Source organism: Rhineura floridana, chromosome 17, assembly GCF_030035675.1.
Source record: "Rhineura floridana isolate rRhiFlo1 chromosome 17, rRhiFlo1.hap2, whole genome shotgun sequence".
NCBI lineage: Eukaryota > Metazoa > Chordata > Lepidosauria > Squamata > Rhineuridae > Rhineura > Rhineura floridana.
The window spans coordinates 14343664-14365041 of NC_084496.1; the positions used below are offsets into that span (position 1 = coordinate 14343664).

Here is a 21378-nt window from a genome sequence, read left to right on the forward strand (position 1 = left end):
TAAACTCACCCCATTGAACTTCAGGTCAATGTCACCCAACCTTCTCTTGTCCCCCACAAGTAGTACCTCGGTTTTATCAGGGTTCAACTTCAGCTTGTTCCTTCCCATCCATCCACTCATGGATTCCAGGCAGTTGGACAAGGTCTCCACAGCCAACTCTGGTGAAGATTTAAACGAGAGATAGAGCTGAGTGTCATCTGCATATTGATGACACTGCAGCCCAAATCTCCTGATGATTGCTCCCAGCGGCTTCATATAGATGTTAAATAGCATGGGAGAGAGGATAGAGCCCTGTGGCACACCACAATTGAGAGGCCAAGGGTCTGATACCTCCTCCCCCAACGCTACCTGTTGGTACCTGTCGGAGAGAAAGGAATGGAACCACTGTAATACAGTGCCTCCAATTCCCAATCCCTCCAGGCGAAGCAGAAGGATACTGTGGTCGACAGTATCAAAAGCCGCTGAGAGATCGAGGAGGACAAGAAAGGTGGATTCTCCCCTATCTAATGCCCTCCTCAAATCATCAACCAGAGCGACCAAGGCTGTTTCAGTTCCGTGACCAGTCCTGAAACCCGATTGGTATGGATCCAAATAATCCGTTTCATCCAAGTGTGCTGACAACTGGTTGGCCACCACTCGCTCAATGACCTTGCCCAGAAATGGTAGATTCGAAATTGGGCGGAAGTTATCTAACACTTGGGGATCCAAGGAGGGCTTCTTTAAGATGGGCTTTACAATTGCCTCCTTGAAGGCTGATGGCATCACACCCTCTTTCAAGGATGCGTTTACCACCGCTTTGATCCCCTCGCCCAATTTCTCTCTGCAGCTCACAAGGAGCCACGAAGGGCAAGGATCAATAAGACAAGTGGTTGGCTTCACAGATGAAAGCACCTTGTCCACTTCCTCAGAAGGGAGAAGCCGAAACCGATCCCAATTTACCGGCTTGCAACTGGCCAACTCTGGTTCATCGACTGTGTCCACGGCGCGCGGGATCGAGCTCCGTAAGTGTTCGATTTTATCAGCGAAGTGTTTTGCTAATAGGTCACAGGAGGCCTTTGAGTGTTCCAAGGGTTCCTGAGCAACTGGACCGACCCGGCTTCGGACCACCTAGAACAGCCTCCTGGGACAGCACTCCGCAGACGCAATAGAGGCAGCAAAGAAAGCCTTCTTTCCTACCTTTATTGCCACTTGGTAGGCAGCTACTGCTGCTCTAACCTGTGTCCGGACATCTTCGGAGCAAGATTTCCGCCACCGGTGCTCTAGTCGTCTCACCTCCTGTCTCAGACTACGCAACCGTGGTGTATACCATGGTGCTAGCTGAGTTCTATTCAGGGGGAGAGGACGTTTCGGAGCCACCCGGTCTAATGCCCTGGTGATCCCCACGTTCCACTCCTTCACCAGGGTTTCGACCGGGCGACCTTCAGCAGGTTCCAATTCCCCAAGCGCAGTCAGGAATCCATCCGGATCCATCAGGCGTCTGGGGCGGACCATTTTAGTAGGTCCTTCACCCCTGCGGAGGGGGCATGGCAACGAGAAGTCCATATTTACCAGGTAGTGGTCTGACCATGACACAGGAGTGGCATGAATCACTCCCAACTTCAGACCACTTCTCTCCCCTCCCAGGACAAATACTAGGTCGAGAGCATGACCGGCTACATGGGTGGGCCCAGTATTACTTAGGTACAGTTCCCAGGAAGCCATGGTTTCCAGGAAATCCCGAGGGGCTCCTATGAGAGCGGCCTCGGCATGCACGTTAAAGTCACCCAGCACTACCAGCTCTGGGGACAATGCCCGTACAGCCGAGACCACCTCTAGCACCTCGGCCAGGGAATCTGCCGTGCAGCGGGGTGGGCGGTACACCAGCAAGATCCCTAAACTGCCCTTCGGGCCCAACCTCCAGTACATGCAATCAACAATTTGAGTCCTATGGAGGGGAGGTCTGGCAAAAACCAAGGACTCTCGATAGATGACAGCCACACCCCCTCCCCGCCTCCCCACCCTCGGCTGCTGTGCATAACGGAAACCTGGCGGACACATGGCCTCAAGAATTGGAGCAGAGGCTTCGTCCAGCCAAGTCTCCGTAATACATGCCAGGTCTGCGCGCCCATCCAAGATCATATCATGGATGAGCGAGGTTTTCTGAGCCACAGACCTGGCATTACATAACAGCAGTCGAAGGTCGGTAGGAACCTTGCGTCCCCCAGTTTCCGTCTGGTTCTGAGCAGACCCGGAACATGGGATAGATATAATGCATCTGTCCCGTGTTCCCCTATTCCGGCGTGGTCTGCTAGCAGCACCCTTCCAGTGCCTGCCACCCACACTTCCTATAACTTGGCCCCCCACCTCCCTCTCCGGCTTGCACATGCCTCTATCCCTATCTGCTTCTCAGCAGGCCATCCACCCTAATAAAATTAGTCCAGAGACCCGCCTCCGTACCCTGTAGCAGCAGTATTACTAATTTAAATTGAATTAATTAAACCAATAATTAATTAATTAAATTAATTAAATTACATTAAATTAAATTAACTAAGTCAATACAAATCAATCCAATTCACATTCATACACATTCACACATTCATACAGCTATACATCCATACATACACCAATTTAAAACAGAAACCGGGTTGTGATAGCCAGCCAGAATGGTAGTCGCAGCCGGCCACAGTAACAGGTCTGTAGAATACTTGGTCCGGGTCACGGCAATAAGGTCCTAGCCAACATGGGTGGGCAAATAACGGCGGCGATGACAGCACGATGGCGATGTAGACAGCATCCCAACCAGCAACGCACCCCGCGATGAGGACGACCCACAGCAGCAATGATGACGCCAAGCAACAGGCAAGCAGCACGACGACAGCAACACAGGGCCGTAACGTCCCGATGCCCCAGCAGTGGCCAGCCCGCAACGGCAGCCACAGCGCGCAAGCAGGAAGTCCAAACAAGCAGACAGGCAGGGTGCAGCAGGGTGCAGCCGCGGCGAAAGAGAAATAACAGGCCCCGGGGGCAGCACAACCCCCAACAGCAGCAAGCAAGCAGGGGCCGCGGCAACACAGGATGACGTAAGTCACACGCAACGACAACGGCGTCCCGACCACCGCAGCAGCGACAGAGGGGCGGCGAGCCACAGCAGAGAACGCAGCCGTAGGCCGCAGCAAAACCCCGGGCCACAGCAACCGCAACGCCGAAGGAGCCAGCCCACGCCGAGATGGAAGCAGAACTGCTCATCTGCCAATGTAATATGTGCCATCATCTGCCAGGCATGTTCTGCTACTTTCTACAAAGGAAAAACAGCCAGTCTCTCCTCTTTTCCTTTTCCTCCTCCTGTACCTGCACAAAGTTGATTAGAGGATTCAGTTGAACAAAATAGATGGAATCGCTGCACGGTGAAAAAATAATGCACAGCCAAGCCCTCCGAGCTGAGGAGAACCAGGCCTGAGGAGAACCAGGCCTGAGGGAGGTTGTCTTAAATTGGCCCTCTTAGGTTGAACCTGGCTTAATCCCCACAAAGTGTTCAAACACAATAAAGTGGTTTAAGAGATTTGCAGTTGTCACTGTCCATCTCTTCAGTTATGCATCAAAAATCAAGTGCATTAAAAACAGGATGCAAAAACCTGCTCTTAGTTGTTCATCTACCATTGCAAATGTTTTTATAATCTGCCCAAACTTTTGTGAAACTTTGTGATTTTTTTACATCAAATATATTTGTATATTAAGGTTGTGAAAGCCTTTGTGGTTTTGTCGCCTGACTACGTTCTCCATGATCCAGAAGCACTGATTAAGGAGCTGCAGGATCATGTCAAAAAGGTCACTGCCCCATACAAGTATCCTAGAAAGGTAAAGCTGTGGTTTAGCTTCTGTAAATCTTTACACTGGCTTCCTGTCTCTGCCTGGATCCTGCACAAGCTCTTGTCCTTTCCTTCAAAACCCTCCATGGCTTTGCCTCCTCCTCTCCCAGCTTTTCTTTCCCAACCTTTACTCACCCAGGTCCACCACCAAGTTGACAGAATGTGGCTTCTCTTAAATAGCTCCACCCTTTCCCTCTTGCTTCTCCTTATGCCTGAAACTTCCTCCCAAAATGCTGCCTTGAAACCACCACCCTTTTCCTTCAAACCCATCCTCAAAACTCCTATTTTCCCATGGAGCCTATGGAACAAGCCCCTAGTCCAGAGCCAGGGCACTTCTGACCCTCCAGATGTTGCTAAGCCACAATTCCCACCATCCCGGCCATTGGCCATGCTTGCTGGGGCTGATGGGAGGTGTAGTTCACCAACATCTGGAGGGGGAAGGCTCCTTGCCCTGTTGTGCTGGACTGGGCTTCAGCGGAGATTGGTTTCTAATGTCATGTTAAAACAAGATTCCTGGCAGAATAAACCAGGCTGTGCACAAACTGCCTCTCCCTTTGCACAAGGGAGTAAAAACAAGCCAAGAAGCCACACTTAAGCCTGGCATCCTGTGGCATCTGAATCTGGCATCCTAGGAGGCTGCTCTCAAAGAAGCCAGGATTCATAAGCAAACTTCAAAACCCTGGTGTATGCCCCTGGCTTGTTTGGAAGCAACAAAGGCGGGTGCGGGTTCAGACATTAGAGGAAGCCAAGCTTAATTATGAATTCCTGGTTAGTTGGCATGACTGGAGGAGCAAAGCACACAGCTTATTTGCATTGTGGTTTATTAAGATAGGATTCCTGATTTAATGTGGCCAAATAAATAATAAATAAATAAAACGTGGCAATTGACTCAAGTCTGATATCACTCCAGGAAGCTTAACAATGGCTTGATACAATGTCTGAATTGACAAGGCATGGTTTGCCCTTGTCCACCCTAGATCCCATCCACACCATCCATTTAAAGCACTCTTACACCACTTTAGCAGACATGGCTTGCCTCAAAGAACCCTGGGAACTGTAGTTTATTAGGGGTTTCCCAACAACTCTCAGCTCTACAGCACCCAGGGAAGCCATGACTGTTAAACTGGTAGGAATGCTTTAAATGGATGGTGCAGATGTGACCCTAGTTTGAAGTGGGTTTGCATTTCATGGTTTGTGTGACCATGGTTTTGGTGTGATTTCTACATTAAGACACACTCTTTATTAGCTCCATTTCTGAACCACTGAGTGGGTGGAGAATGAGAGCAGAGAAGCAACGTGGACGTTCAGACCCTAACCTGAGTCAGCAGAAACCAATGCAATGTCTGAATTGTACAACATCAAGAATGTTGTGCTAATCAAATAGGGGCAAGCAGGGCTCTGCTGGAAGCCTTCCCAATATACAGTAAAAGCATCTTTCTATGTGCTTGTTGTAACTTGCCCCCCCCAACACCACTGGACTGATCTTTTGATTGATTGATTTTAATATTTCTACCCCGCCTTCCCTTTTAAGTTTACTTAGCACCAGAGGGGGGAACCTCAGGACTGGATGCCAAATACACACAGCCCAAACCCTCTCTTACCCTTGGAAGTCCCCAGGCCATGCCCCCCACTGGCCTTGCTTCACGCCCCAAACATTTTTGCCTGGCTAGAATGCCTCTTGCAGGTCAGGAGGACAGAGAGGGGAGTGTGTAGAGAAACTAGGCTACTATACAAAAGATAAAAAAGTTTCTTGTTCTGACCACTTTTGCCTCTGGTCCCACCCACCACTGGCATGTGGCCCCTGGGAAGGTTGCTTAGAAGGGAACATGGCCCCCAGGCTGAGAAAGGTTCCCCATCCCTGACTTAGAAGTTACATGCCGTCAATAACCTGCTCCGTTACTTCTTTTGCAAGCTGTAATTTCTGCTCTTGTCCAACAGGTGGAGTTTGTGCCCCATCTGCCAAAGACAGTCAGTGGGAAAATCCGAAGAAATGAATTACGCAAGAAGGAGTGGGGGAAAGCTTAGAATTCTGTTTACTTTCACTGTGCCTGTTCTAAGTTTCATATTGGTTCCTTGTGTTGCAAGATCTGGTTGGGCTAGCCTCCATATTTAAATCCCGCACATCCACTCCCTTAGAGAGAGATCGACGTGCATACAAGCAGTGTAGGGTCAGACCTTTGGGGAGTGTCATTGGTTCCGCATCTCCCTCTGCCCATTTATATAAAAGCATCTTGCCAGGTTAAGCAAAGTGAAGTGTAACTCTCATTCCAGATGTTGGAAAGCATACAGAAGAGAACACTGTGTACTCTGGAGAAAGCTCCAAAACAAGTTTGATTCCAAAGCTCAAAAGAAGAAGAAAAAACACCAGCAAGCTAGAAACATAATCAAGCACACAAAGCCAGTACCTTCTTTCTACCCTGTAGAAACAATAAATGAAGGGCCTCAATCTGTCCAGTGCAGCACACGGTTCCACTTCACCTATTAATCCGACAGCTTCCAAGACACTCAATGATGCAGGTATCCACATCTGGGTCACTGAGAACTGCAACTTGTTAGAACTGAGATAGAGTTGCCATGAAGCAAGTTAAGCCATTTTAAGCGCACACAGTCTGGTTTAAGTGAATCCCATCACCCAGGATTATAAACCGAACCATGAGAGGATTATTTATACGTGTTCAAGTAGTCATTTCAATATTCCAAGCACTTACCAGCAGCAAGCCCCTTTGAGCACTTGAGCTAAAAAACCCTGTGTACAAACACAACCTGGCTGTAGCAACATTTTGGCAAATGGTCCTCTCTCTTTTATACGTATATATCAACTGCAAGGGATCCAGTGGTGACAACAGATATGAAGCATTATCACCAAAGCTTCTGTCAATTATGAACTATGCTGAATGGTGCCAAAAACAGGAGGGGAAATTTTGAAAGTCACCTGGACACAGTCCAGCCAATATTAAGTCCCTTTAGATCCCATTTAGTTCAGTGGGAGAATTCAATACATGCTTAAAGCTACTGAAAATCAGTGGGACCTAAACTGCACAAAACCAGCTGATCGCACCAATAATAGTTTTAGTTTCCGCAACAAATCTGAGGCCTGCATCTGTGCTGGAAGACTGTCCCCCACCCATGTGGAAACAAACTTCTAGAAGCCTCTCAGGCTTTTAACTATTAATATTCTTGCACACTGTAATTTCTGTACTGTCCTTAAAAAGAGATAGTAATGCGCTCAAAATTCGAACAGTTAACAGAAAATTGTTTTTATTTCATTTGTTAGACTTAACAAAGAGTGTTGTGGACTGCAATCTGAATTATCCCTTGGGACACCAAAAGCACCAGTATTTCATAATCAAGGGAACCATTTTCAAGCTAGTGTTAGAACACATTGAAAAGCTGGTGTTCCAGAGAAAGTCACTAATCTGTGCTGCCATGCAAGCTTCATTCCATTTAATGGGCTTATGTTGAGCTTGTTGGATCTTTTGTAGAACTTCTACCTCTTATTTTCTAACTAATGTGGGTTTGTGTTTTCTCTTTCAGTAGTAGATTGATGTAAACTCCTTTTTCACAGCCATATACCAGACTCATGTGTAGTGTCAATGCCTACATCTGAACGAAACACATTTGATTGAAATAGAACATCTCAGCATAAGAAAGGTGGTTTGATGCACTCTGCAATTAAAGTCAGCCTGCAGAATTTCAGTTTTTTTTAAAAAGGGCACACTTTTATTTCACTTCACAAATAAAGAATTAAGATTTTTAAACAGTTTAAAACCATGATAACTACTTTATGTATCATTTGTTATAAAAAAGCAATAGATTCTAAGCTTGAAGTTACCTAGTAATGGCAACATAATCCATAGTCATAAAAAGGATCAAAATCTGTAAGCCTAGAATACAGAAAAAGAACCCTTTACAAGATAAGACCAGCTGCTGCTGTGCATTTGGATTAGCCTCAGCAACACTGTCAAAATCCTTTCCAGGATCCTCTCCTTTTACTCCTCATTTTTCACTTTAGCAGCTCCACACAACCCATTGGCATCATGATGTAGAGGAATATTATAAGCTGGGGAAGCACAGCTAATGGCCTCTCTAATTTGTGACAAGGAGCGAGCGGATTTTTTTTCTGCAATGAAGAATACAAAGGAGGTGGTGTTGGGCTAGGTTCGCATAGAGGGCCGAAGAGCCAGGAATTTCCTTTCAGAGCTTTCTGATGAACTGCAACTTTGTACGGGATGCGGCAGCCCCAGAGCATCTGAAGCAGGAGGAAGTGCACACTTCTCCTTTTGAAGTGTGCGTTCCCATATGAAATAACCACAGCCCTTTCTGTTCCTTCCCTGCTTTCTACCTGGGCAGCTGTAGAATACTTTACCATGATTGGGACCACCATTTGAAACATTCAGCCTTCTGGCCCTTCGACCGCATTTGCATAAAGGCGGAGTCACTTTCCCAGTTCCTGTGCGTTGGCGCAAGTTAATGGAGGAGTTTAAGATGCCAGAAGGCACATGGTGGGAACCTGGCCTTCTGAACAGCAGGGAGTTGCTGGATGTTGTGCCTTTATCTTCATACACTATAAAGGGTGGCTTTTTCGCTGGAGGAAAAGATTTTGGACTGGAAGGTTTTCTCTTATGAGCTTCAGATGAGGATCTGACATGGTTTCCATTTGACCCATCAGTAGAGGCAGTACTTGCCTTTGCAGTGGGGAGCTTAAACCCAGAAGCATTTGAGAACTTATCTGGGACCATGCCTGTATTAGAAATAATATTGCTGTAACTTTGGTTCACCACAGACTCGGAGAGTTGCATATTCAGAATAGGTCCCACAACACTTTCAGATCTCAAATTCATCACATGTGATCCATTCATACCCATTTTCTCTCCAACGGTTAAAGAACTCTTATCGTTTGACTCATCCACCCATTGTGAACATTCTGAATTTTGATCATCTTGCGATGCTGGTATTAATGCTACATCCTCCCAATCCGCCAACATGGATAAACAATCTGAAGTGGTACTTATGTCTGTATCGGAAACATTGACAGAAGAAAGAGTGGTGGAGACCAAAACCAACCCTGGATTATGTGCTGAAGAATGAGAAACTGGATGACCATTATTTAGCCCACCCTGGATGCCCAAAGAGTTATAGGAAGGCTGAAAACAGCCCAGGGGGGAATTGAGCCTTCCAGTCTGTGGAGTCAAGCAGCTTTGAACACTGCTATACCCATCAGTCTTGTTGCCCTTTCTCGACAGAACATGGGTGTTTTCATGTAAACAAACAGGAGTGAACTCTTGCTGTTGATTTTCCTTGTTTTTAATTTCTGTGGTAACGCCAGCATTTTTACTCTCATCCAGACATGATCTTTTTGCACCATCATTGCTTCCCAAAGGACTCCCATCGGTAGGCTTCACACACAAAAATCTAGCAATGGAATTCTGTGGAGGAGGTGCCTAAAGAATCCATAAACAAATGAGACATTGTGGGAACCACAGAAAACAGATGTCAGCAACCAAGTGAGAAAATCTGCCTCGGAGTCTTTCAGGACAAGATCAAGTTCAAAGTTGTTTCAGCAAACTCTTACTTTCTTCTCAGTACATAGTCAGGAAGAAAAGCCACTGACCTTCTCCAAAGATTTAGTGATTTTCATCACACACCCATCATAGATCATCTTCCATGCAAGGCGAGCAGTATTCCGGGAATCATCCAGCCCTTGGGGAAAATGAGATGTGGTGTCATTGTTGACACACTCATGCACATATATGAAACAGGAAAGATTAACACGCAGCTTACATCACTAACCTGTGCATCTGGGTAGCCAACGTGATGCCCTTCAGATGTTGCTTGACTACAATATCCATCATTACTGACCATTGGCCATGCTGGTGGGGCTGATGAGAGTTGTTGTTCAGCAACATATGGAGGATACTACATTGGCTACCTCTGTTATACGTGTTTACTCCAAAGTCAGTCCAACCAAGGTCAATGGACCTTCTTGCAGGTAATATTGTTGCCGTGGTAAAATAAAGCAAAGAGTAGATGAATCTAATCATTATAAAAGGATTCATAGTAGTTTATTCTTACCACTCAAAATGGCAACTTGAAAGATGAACTTGTATGGACAGCACTTTCCAGAACTGTTCAGACTTCCACCTCCTACCCTAGTCCTCACGAAGAATGAAGGTGGGCTAAACTCAATGGTAGAAGACATTTAATTGCAAAAAGGTTTTAGGTTCAATCCCTGGCATCTCTAGTTAAAGGATCTCTGATAGCAAGACCCTCTGCCTCAGACTTTGGAAAAACTCCTGACAGTCAGAATAGACAATACTGGCAGCTTCATGTGTTCAATACCAGATAAAAAACATAGTCTTAAACACAGTTACATGCTTGTGGGTAATTTACTGCACATAGGCAAGAGTGCCTTAAGTTGCAATCCACACATTCATTTGAAATCATTCAAATGAAAGCAACCAGGAATATACAAAGGGATGGTGTCTACAAGTCTGCCACAATGGACCAACCAAATTCCAGGAGCAAGAACAAGACTTAGTCTTTTAAAAAAACTACCAAGTTCAGCTGAAGCATCCTATCCAGAGTCATCTGTGGTCACATAAAACTGAAGGATCAGGGCCATATTTGATTTTACTACAGGAATGGTTGTCTAGTAGCCTCAGAACAGCAGAAGCTCCATCTAGGGAGTAAAAAGGGTGATGGCACCATGGCATGGTAGAATGTCAAATTCTACCAGAAGACTGGGGATAACCCAGAAATGGGGCTTCTGTAGCAGGGGTCTGAAGTTGCCTAGAGATACTCAATCTCCTAACAGACTAGAACAAGTGGGGCAAAGAATCACAACTCTCTGATTAGCTCTAGCCCCTCATCACCCCCTCAACTGGAAGGGTATCATTACTGAACTGACTGGACTGAGCAGAGCATTGCCATCATTAATGAGCTAAGGGTGGGCACACATCCCAAGCAGACTTGTGTTAGGCTTAAGGACGAGGCAAGACAGGGACATGCTTCCAAATAAAGTGTGCTTACAACCAGGAAGCAAGTGGACTATTTTGTACTCGCACAACCCCTTTTCACTGAAACTGCAGAGTCGAAAGTATGCACAAAGCACCCTAGAATAAGATGTGCCCATGGCTTTGCCAATATACACAGAGCAAATAGTAAGTCCAGGGAGACACACATTCCACTTCCTGTTGGTCCTGAAGTGCACTGGGCAACATTGAATCGCTATCCCTCTCAGCCTAACCCACCTCAAAAGGTTGTTGCAAGGATAAAGTAGGAGTTAGGGAATAGTCTTATTGTCCTGAACACCTTTTAAAAGGGCAAAACAGAAATGGAATACATCACTTAAAAAAAAAACAGCCAAGTATTCTGTTTTCTTTTACCCGAGCAATCCCATCCCTTTCCTCTCAGCTGCATTTTTCATTTTAGAACATGTCGTTATTGAAGAACAGTTAGGTTATATGCCATGCAGACCTTGGAAAAATCCCAAGTACCTAATTTCCCAGGTACCTAACACACTTGTAGATGATACCTAGAAATGCAAGATCCTCCCCAACACAAAAAAACTTTTCATGATTTTATAAAAAACATTTTCCCCCAAAAAGAACTCACCAGAATGCTCCCGTCCTGCAAATATGATCCCCACATCTTGCAAAGCACCATTTAACCCTTGTGGCTTCCTAGAGTAAAAGAGCTAAGAAAAAATAAATGTGAACACATTAGATGCTCTGCTAAACCTGAATTGCAGTGGATGCTCCTAGATGCCGTACAAAGTTTAGTTTACACACATTTCTCTCTTTAGCAAGAGAGAGAACTCAAAACACCCACAACGGTGCTCTGATTGCTTCTGCTACAACAGCTAAATATTTTACTGAAGATGGGTCTCTATTAAGTGATGATTTATCACTGGTTTTCTATATATTGCATATACTGTATAGATCATACCTCCCATAAAATGACTATTGACCATGCTGGCTGGGGCTGATGAAAATTGGAAGTCCAGTGGTATCTGAAGGGCCACCAATTCCCCTCCCTAATCTAACGGAACCGCCCTGTGATCCTGATGACTGCCCCTAGGTGCTAGAGCTCCTTGTCAACAGAGACGCAGCAACTGCTAGTGGCAAAGACTTTTTTTTTAGTATTATTATTTAGACAGGCACCTGATCGATAAGATGTCTTGTAAATATGTTGAAATCTGTTTCTTTTAAAAGCATGTCATTTTTATTGATGTTCCACCCACCTTGTTTTTTGTTATTAGTATTGTATTGCTGTTTTATGGTATTTTTTCTTATATTGCATTTATGGTTTTGATGCTGGTTGCCTTGAGCACCGTTGAAAAGGCAGGATACAAATTTTAGAAACTCAGGGCAGCATTCAACTAAATAATTGTGTGAGCTCGAGGATTGGTGCTAGTGCAACAGGACTTCCCCCTCCTCCCCATCCCCAAATCTGCTTTGGGGGGCTGGGGGAAAGCCTAGAACAGATTTTGGGGGAGCAAGGCCAGAGAACCGTCAGCTGCACAAGGAAAAATCTCTGCATTGACAGAGCCAGCGATTTAGCACTATGTTGAACACAACCCTTACCACCCCCTCTTACCCACGAGGCCATCTGCCACCGACTGCCCTGTGAGAAGGAACAGGACAGAAAAGCAGACAGGCAAAGATGACCACAGACTGCTCCCCCCTCCCCCGCAACTGCACTCTGGAAAGGATCTTGGTGACTTAGTTATCTTTTGATGTTATTTTATTGTGATCTTTTTAATTTACTTTTCTTACTTTAATAGTAATGTATTTTAGCTACACTTTGACAGGGCCAGAGGTGGGTCCTATCTAGGAAGGCTACGTAAAGCATGATCTTTATGTCACCAGTGAAGGAAAACAGTAATGAACAAAAGAAAAATAGAGAGATGGAAAGGAGTCAAGCAGATGGGAACATTTATTGCAAACAGAACTGAGATGACAGTATTGTAAGCAATGCAAAAATACACCAAACCCTTTTGTCTATACGAATTATCTTTAAAAAAAAAAAAGAGATCCAGACAGGCTTCCAGTTACACCATGAACAACATGTTCAATGTAATCCAAACAATAAGCAAAGCTCAGCTAGCAAAATATGCTGCTTAAACTTTCTTATTGTTACACGTATGCAATCTGCTGGTACACTCACCTTGTAAGTTGCCCGGAGATCAATCCAGGAGTTTAAAATATCTGGTTTTCGCAACTGTTTTCTTTTACACTCGTACTGCAAACACACACCCAGGTCCCAGTCTGTACAAGAAACTAACAGTTATCAACCTTTCATGTTCTATGCCCATCACAGCCAAATCTGTTTCAGGGTTATTTCTATCGTTCTTCAGCGTGGAATCTTCACTTTGTCTATCAGGCAATCGCTACAGGCCATGTCAGAAATATAAGGAATTAAGGTGGGAAGAGGATACTTAGCGACCAGATATGTTGTATGGTTACAATTGTGGAAGGCACACAACTGCTGAGGGGTGCGCATTCCATAACTGCATCACCCAACTCGGAGCTTTGTGTGTCTTCTACTCCAGAAAATCTCATCTTCATTTGGCATTCTTAAAGCACGTTGCTAGCCTATGGTGCAAAGACAGAATTGAAAGTTTCTGGCAAAGCATGGCAAAGTATTAGAAGACAGGGTTGTATCCAACTGAGCCATGCCCATTCATTCCAGTGGATCTACGCCAAAGTATTACTTAGTAAAATACAACCCAAAGTCAGGGGCTGAGGTTGGCAGGATTTACAGGGGCAAGGTGTCGCCATTTTATGTAACTGTCTGCTTCCTCCCACACCTGGCAGAAGCAGGGAAGTCGGCCTAAAACAGACACTCACAAATGTGAATAATTCTGCAGCCTACAGAAAGTATTTTAGTTTCTTTGTTCTTAGAGCATTTATATCCCACCTTTTCACAACATGAATTAGGTCTCCCTCTGACTGGCAGCTTCTCCAATGTGACTCATTCGGCACTTCCTCCCATCGCAACTAGCCTACAACCTGAGGAACTAGGCAGAAGAACTTGGCAATGAGAAGTTATTGTGCGTGGTGTTTCTTCTCTGGGCCACAGATCTAAGCACGGTCTTTGAGTGCTCACTTTTCCTCTCTAGAGTAGCTCCAAGTGGTAGAAAACACTACTGGGATGGGGGCTGAGATCACAGCAGTCCTCATCCCAGCCCAAGTGTTTCAGCTACTGCTGCTGATTCTTAAAGGTGGAGGAGGCCTGGCCTAAACAGCCCTGTCCCCAATAGCCCTGTCCCCAGAAACAATTGTCAAGGAGAACAAGGCAGCAAAAGGGGGGATTCTTCAAATTGCAGATTGGATGGGAAAACTTCTTCAGCCCAGAAGCTGCATTCCCTTCTCAGCAGTCTTCCCAGGTCCACGTGCCAGTGGCTGGTGGGGCCAGAGGCAAAGGTGGACAGAGGAACCGATGTGAATTTTACCTTTGGACAGAAGGCTAGTTTCCACACACTCACTCCATTCTCCATCCTGAGCAGCAAGACACATCAGAGTTCAACGATACATTCCAACTAAGCAAAAACATTTGGGGTGTAAAGCAGGGCTTGTGAAGGGTATGGCCTGGGGAGTTTCAAGGGCCAGAGAGAGAGGCTTTGAGGGCCACATGTAGCCCCCAGCCCTGAGATTCCACACCCCCTACTGTAGACCGAAACTTCTCCAGGCACAACACCTGAAGGACAATTACAGCCAATGTAATGCCCTCCAGATGTTGCTGCACTACAACTCCCAGTATTCCCAGCCACTGGCTCGGCCTGATGGAGTGTCCAACAGCATCCGGAGGGCACCACATTGGCCATCCCTGGATTACACACCTTGTATATGGCAGCTTCATAGGCTGGTACATTCAGGTTTTTGACAGTACTAGTCACCAGTTGAGGATTCATGGGCCTTGGTTGGTTGTCCTACGCTTCTAAAACGGTGATTGTCACTGTCAAAGCTGACTGCCCTTGGACACATACATAAGAGTCAATATTTAATAATATTATCTGGCTTTTCAACCCAGATTGGCACCTGAAGCAGCTTATGAATTTAAATTTGTAGTACAATCACCAATTTGCAGCCTGATATCTTAGATAAGGGTTTTTAAGAGAACACCCAATCCACCAAGGAGATTTCAACATGATTCTACTCTTGATGGAGCAAGACAACATTGGGGAAACTAACTGTGCAGATCTCACAGCCAGTGTTGGACCCCTGGCAGCTACATGGAACAGCACAAACCAAAGAAACTCAGCAGGTATATATAACATAGAATAAGTTAGTTAAAAATCGGAGCCATATCTGGATATAACCATGCTGGAACAAATACTTTGGGCCAAGTCAGAACTATGCGATACGCATAAAGCCTTCCCAGGCCCAGCTCTGCTAATAAAGTCTTGCTGTATTAGTGATTTTCAAATGAACAGCATTACATGAAAGCAACACTAAAATTTCAGTGTGAGAAATCAGATTTGGAAAAGGCACTGTGAATTACCTGACCACGTAACAAATGCACATAATTTTCCTTCAGAAGTAGCACAACTTGAATGACCTGAACCGAAAATAACATTCTTCTCCTTTTGTATCTTTTGGATCCATTTAGAAAACTGAGACAGACATATATGCAGAGGAACTCCTTCATCAACTTGGTTCTTAATAGAAGAGAACAAAATACATTTAAGTGTTGCTGCGGGTTTCTGAGCCTCGCTTTACACCCAGCCTTAACACAGTCCATTGCCAGGCATAGTGAACAGCATCAGTAACATCTCTATGTAGTTCCAAAACCAATTGGAAATTATTAGCCGAGTATGCAAACTGCTTGCAACATGAAATAAGAAAGTTGTACCTGTTTTATGCCAGTTAGCTCAGTGCAAAATTCAGAGAGAATTGGATGTTCCTGAGGCTGGACATACGTGTGGAATTCAGATTCAATCTCTCCATTCAAGGTGTTTAATAGAACAGCTGGAAATTCAACTACAAAAAAAGAGTACTTTTTCACTAATACTTCCAAAGTACTTTAAAATTAAGTAGTATTGTAAAGTGCTGGCATTCTAAATAAAACAATTTACAAGTCTAGTATACAGGTGTAGTTAGAGTGTTGAAACAGGATCAGGAAGATATAGGTTTAACTCCCTTCTCAACCGAATTCATTGGGCCAGTCAGTCTCCTTTAGCCTGACCTACTTCATAGGGTTGTGGTGAGGATAAAAGGGGAAAAAGGGGGAAGATAGATAATTGTGTATATCACCCTGAGCTCCTTTGGAAGGGAATGATAAAAATCAAGTCAATTGCAATTGTGCCCTATGTTTAACAAGCTAAACACTCCCACAAGTTTTAATGAGTACTACCGATAGACTGTTGTTGTTATGTGCCTTCAAGTCAACTTATGGTGACCCTATGAATCAGCAACCTCCAATAGCATGTTATAAACCACCCTGTTCAGATCTTGTAAATTTAGGTCTGTGGTTTCCTTTATGGAATCAATCCAATCTCTTGTTTGGCCTTCCTCTTTTTCTACTCCTTTCTGTTTTTCCCAGCATTATTGTCTTTTCTAGCAAATCATGTCTTCTCATGATGTGTCCAAAGCATAATACCTCAGTGTCATCATTTTAGCTTCTAGTAATAGTTCTGGTTTAATTTGTTCTAATACCCAATTATTTGTCTTTGTCGCAGTCTATGGTATCTGCAATGCTCTCCTCCGACACCACATTTCAAATGATTTTTCTCTGACCCGCTTTTTTCACTGTCCAACTTTCACATCCATACATAGAGATAGGGAATACCATGGTCTGAATTATCTTGACTTCAGTGTTCAGTGATACATCTTTGTATTTGAGGACCATTCCTAGTTCTCTCATAACTGCCCTCCCCAGTCCTAGCCTTCTCCTAATTTCTTGACAATTGTTTTCATTTTGGTTAATGACTATGCCAAGGTATTGATAATCCTTGACAAGTTCAGTGTCCTCATTGTCAACTGTAAAGTTACATAAATCTTCTGTTGTCGTTACTTTAGTCTTCTTGATGTTCAGCTGTAGTCCTGCTTTTGTGCTTTCCTCTAACTTTCAACAGCATTCATTTCAAATCATTTCTGGTTTCTGCTAGCAGTGTGGTATCATCTGCATATCTTAAATTATTGATATTTCTCCCTCCAGTTGTCACACCTACTTCATTTTGGCCCAATCCCGCTTTCCATATATGTTCTGCATATAGATTAAACAAATAGGGTGATAAAATGCACCCGTCTCACACCCTTTTCAATGGGGAACCAATTGGTTTCTCCATGTTCTGTCCTTACAGTAGCCTTTTGTCCAGAGTATAGGTTGCACATCAGGACAATCAGATGCTGTGGCACCCCCATTGTTTTTAAAGCATTCCAAAGTTTTTCATGATCTACACAGTCAAAGGCTTTGCTGTAATCTATAAAGCACAGGGTGATTTACTTCTGAAATCCCTTGGTCCATGTTCCATGATCCAATGTATGTTTGCAATATGATCTCTGGTGCCTCTTCCTTTTCTAATTCTATTTCATCTTCATATTCTTCTGGGATGTTATTTAAATTGTATTTTGGAATTATGATTGCTTTGTTTGTTCTTCTTTAGGTTTACTCCGATTTTTGATATTACCAGTTCATGATCTGTACTGCAGTGCTCCCGGTCTTCTTTTCGCAGAAAGTTTGGAACTTCTCCATCTTCTGCTGCCAATTATATAATCAATTTGATTCCTATATTGACCATTTGGTGATGTCCACGTGTACAGTCGTCGTTTTGGTTGCTCAAAATATATGTTTGCAAGAAACAAATTATTGGCTTCACAGAAGAGTTGGAGAAATTTTATGCAGAAGTACAAGAAGAAATTGCTCACACACCAAAACAAGATGTTCTGATAATCATGTAAAAGAAAGGAACAGAGAAGAACTAGAAACTGTGGGGAAATGGGGCTTAGGAGATAGAAATGAAGCAGGAGAGACTTATTGAATTCTGTGAAGCCAATAATTTGTTTCTTGCAAACCCATTTTTTGAGGGAATGATAATATGTGTGTTCCAGATACCTGCTGCTACTATGTTTCAGCATCCATTTCCACTCAGTCATATAAATTAAATAGAAATAAATTGCAGGGAACAGCCTCATTGTTGATTTACCATTTCACACAGAGGCAATTCCCAAATAACATTAAGAAATCTCCACTTACTTATTTCTTGAGTGTAACATTTTCTGCCATCTTTCCAGCATGTAGATTCAAAATCAATAATTATTAAGTAGTCAAACAACTGCCCTGCAAAATTAAGAGAAGAAAGTGTTGACAAACTATTGTGTCAACAGTAATTTTTGCTTTGTGAATCAGACCAAGTACTCACTGATTTTGGGTCTCACATTACTTTGGCCACTGGGTGATATTTTAGATATTCTTCTAATAATGCCAAGCTGTCTATAAAACAAACACACCAGAAGAACAAATATCTCAGCAGCAATACAATATTTGCAGGCTATCAAAAGATCGAGATGCACCTGAGCAAGAGAAACAATTTTTCTTAGAGTAGTAAAATATGACTTTTCACATAACATGCTTATAGCCAAATACAGAAAATCGTACAGTTTTTGTCCACTTTAATGCAACCGGAAACATTCATTCTCTTTCTCAAACACACACACTCACAGTTCTGTGTAAAACCATAGTTACAATTCTGTTTTCGCACATGCATGGCACATATGTGGGTGGAACATAGAACAAAGGCAGCCTTACAAGTGAGCCTACAAATTCTGTCTGTTGAGGAAGGGTGGGGAATCTCAGGCCCAGGGAGGGGTGGGGGGCAAAAATGCAGCCTTCCAGGATTTCCTAACCCTTGGAACTCTCCCCAAGCCACACTGCTTTTCCTAGGCCACATCCCCCACGGGCTGTTTCACACCTTCAAGTGCTTCTGCCTGGCTGTAACGTGTCCTTGAATGAACTCTAATCATGCCTCTTCGCTTGCCACAAAAAGGATATGCAGTAGACCTGAGGAGAGTACCACAAGCCAGACAGAAAGGCCTGGAGGGCTGCATTTCATCTCACAGATTCATAGAATAGTATAGTTGGAAGGGGCCTATAAGGCCATCAAGTCCAACCCCCTGCTCTCCTGGACCTGAAACTTCCCACCCCTGCTGTAGAGAAGAGCAGAGAACAGTGGGGGCCCAAAGGGCATGAAATGCAAGAGATCCGATCAGCATCATTTCTACCTGAAGCTCAAAATGCATATAAGCTGAGCACAGGGTCCCTTCCCAACACCAAGTCATTGGTGATAACGTCCCAGTAGCCAATGATGCAGTGCTAATATTTAACCCCCGATAAGGGTGAAGAGAATGGGAAACTAGGGGCTGGCTTGTTTGTGTACTTTAAAATATTTATAAGCCACTTAATATTTCAAAAACCTCTACATCTAAAACGAACAATATGTTATTAAAACAAACTAAAATACAAGCAAAAACCAACAAAACAGCTGCATAAAAACCCGAATAACCCAGAAATTCAAAGGATACAAACACGTCTAGCAGCACCTTATCTCACCCCTGCCCTTTATTTCATTCATCGCTTAACATTCAGCCTTTCCCAACAGCAGAGAAACGCACAAGAGACTGCTTAACCTAAAAGCGTGCCCTTTTGACACGAGGAAAGGACGGAAGGATGCAGGTCCCGTTCTAGACCTTACCTGGCCAACCGTTTGGTCGCCATACCTACAACTCCTCCCTCCCCAGCAGCAACATAAGGCACTCCTCACACCGAAAGCTAAGCCTCTATCGTTCTCGCTTCCTGCCTCCATTTCAAACAGCCCGCCTCGCCGTGGCCCCACCTCTGATCGATGCCATCGAGGAATCGGCTACCGGAGTCTGGCGTTTTAGCTTCCGGGAGCGCTCTTACCCGCTTAAGCCTAGCCAGTCTTCCCAACGGTTAGCCTAGGCCTAGCCTAGGCCGAAGGCAACGACTGCCGGTTCCTCGATTAGGGGCTTGCTCTTCATCATAAGGAGGCAGCTGTAGATGGTGAGATACTTTCTTTTTGAATGACCTTTATTCTTCGCATGTTTTTTTCTACATTGCCAGGTAGTGGGGTAAGGGTTAAGAAATACAGCTATGTGGGGGATTTATCTTTAGAAGACAAAAGGAAAAGGCCTGCACAGGCATGTGGCTTGCAGATCTCCCAGCTTCACGCGTATCCCAACAGGAGACTTTTTTGAAGCTCTCCCCAATTTTCTACACCTAGATACTCTGCCTGAGGCCCTCTACCATTATTGTACACTGTTGCTTTCTGCACACCTGCTGTGTGCTATTTTCTCTGCGACATTTCCTCCATTATTATTATTATTATTATATTACACGTTGCTACAGGCTTTACTTCACCAGCTGTATGTTGTTTGTTCTGCAATAACCTCCTTAAGTTATTTTTGTTGTTATTAATCAATTGGCTCCAGATTAACAGTGCAATCCTAACCATGTCTACTCAGAAGTAAGTCCTATTGAATTCAACTGGGCTTCCTCCCAGGTAAGTGGTCTGGGATTGCAGCCTAAATTAGTTGAACGTTGATCCCATTGAAATCAATGATACAAATTAATCATAGCTTGAAGGGCTGTAGCATGAAGAAGATCCCAGATTGAATTTCCAGCATCTCCAAGTAGGTCTGGGAGAGACTCCTGCCTGAGATCCAGACAGCTGCTGCCAGTAAGTGTAGGCAGTACTGAGTTAGATGGACCAGTGGCTGATGCTATGTATGACAGCTTCCTATGTTCTCATTGTTAATCTAGATCCAACTAAATACTGTTAAGCATTAAGGATATCTCCGAACTGGGTGAATGGGCTGTAAATGTGATTCAGTGTAAGCATGTGTAAAGTGATGCACAGTGGAGTAAAAACCTTAAATTCACATATATGCTCATGGGGTCTGAACTGGCAGTGACTGCCCAGGAATGAGACCATGGGGTCATAATGGATTGCTCTATGATCCATAGAATCATTGAATAGTAGAGTTGGAAGGGGCCTATAAGGCCATCAAGTCTAACCCCCAGCTCAATGCAGGAATCCAACTTAAACCATCCCCGACAGGTGGCTGTCCAGCTGCCTCTTGAATGCCTCCAGTGTTGGTAATTGGTTCCATTGGGCATCTGGCTTCTTGCAACTTGAGCCCATTATTCCATGTCCTGCACTCTGGGACGATTGAGAAGAGATCCTCTTTGTGAGAATTCCCTGCTAGGGATCATCAGGAAAGGGAACGAAACTAGAACTGCTGATATAGTAATGCTGTTATACAAATCTGTGGTGTAGCCACATTTGGAATACTGTGTGTAGTTCTGGACTAGATGTGCCATTGGCCTGATGCAGCAGGCTGCTGTCAAGGAGAAGGACCTGCAACAGCAGTGTGTGGGTCTCATGTTTCCCAGATATTCAGTTAAATCCCCTCCCCCCCTTTAATTTTAAATTTTAAAAACACTGCACCTTTAGTAAGAATTTTAGTTAAGGCTACAGCCCTCAGCATACCCATACAGATATAAACCAGAT

At 44.3% G+C, this 21378-nt stretch overlaps 3 protein-coding genes across 20 annotated transcripts in view; 2 read left to right on the plus strand and 1 right to left on the minus strand.

Annotated features, from left to right (window-relative positions):
- LOC133372104 (acyl-coenzyme A synthetase ACSM3, mitochondrial-like) overlaps positions 1–7613 on the plus strand; it is a 34768-nt gene extending 27155 nt beyond the window's left edge. For 7 of the 8 annotated variants that reach the window (XM_061600376.1, XM_061600378.1, XM_061600379.1 and 4 more), the window contains 2 exons: positions 3715–3834; positions 5784–7613. In XM_061600376.1, coding sequence (XP_061456360.1) covers positions 3715–3834; positions 5784–5870 — 207 coding nt within the window. In that variant the 3' untranslated portion in view covers positions 5871–7613. Of the gene's footprint in view, positions 1–826; positions 1002–3714; positions 3835–5783 lie in introns of those variants that run through there. The other variant, XM_061600384.1, reaches the window with a different exon arrangement.
- On the minus strand, positions 7087–19674 carry ERI2 (ERI1 exoribonuclease family member 2). Of its 6 annotated transcripts, none has more exons than XM_061600370.1 (9): positions 19475–19674; positions 18211–18281; positions 18045–18128; positions 15702–15829; positions 15351–15507; positions 13014–13114; positions 11460–11541; positions 9457–9545; positions 7087–9286 (listed from the first exon to the last, which is right to left on the minus strand). In XM_061600370.1, exons 1-9 carry the CDS (start codon positions 19648–19650, stop codon positions 8000–8002), a joined length of 2175 nt encoding a protein of 724 aa, XP_061456354.1. In that variant the 5' UTR covers positions 19651–19674; the 3' UTR covers positions 7087–7999. The 6 variants fall into 6 exon arrangements, with proteins under 6 accessions (XP_061456354.1, XP_061456356.1, XP_061456355.1 ...); XM_061600372.1 differs by having other exon boundaries at positions 19540–19651; XM_061600371.1 differs by having other exon boundaries at positions 19388–19477.
- The window catches only part of REXO5 (RNA exonuclease 5), a 38422-nt gene continuing 36681 nt past the window's right edge, over positions 19638–21378 (plus strand). For 4 of the 6 annotated variants that reach the window (XM_061600364.1, XM_061600363.1, XM_061600366.1 and 1 more), the window contains exon 1: positions 19639–19868. The gene's annotated coding sequence lies outside the window, so the exon portion shown is untranslated. Of the gene's footprint in view, positions 19869–21378 lie in introns of all 6 variants that reach the window. The other 2 variants (XM_061600369.1, XM_061600365.1) reach the window with 2 other exon arrangements.

Coding starts and splice junctions, on each gene's coding strand:
- ERI2 (XM_061600370.1), bottom strand. CDS start 19,650: ATGGAGGCAGGAAGCGAGAACGATAGAGGCTTAGCTTTCGGTGTGAGG. Junction 18,282..19,474: donor TCAAAAGGGCACGCTTTTAG/GTTAAGCAGTCT, acceptor TTTGTTTTATAG/ACAGCTTGGCATTATTAGAA. Junction 9,287..9,456: donor TCACTAAATCTTTGGAGAAG/GTCAGTGGCTTT, acceptor TGGATTCTTTAG/GCACCTCCTCCACAGAATTC.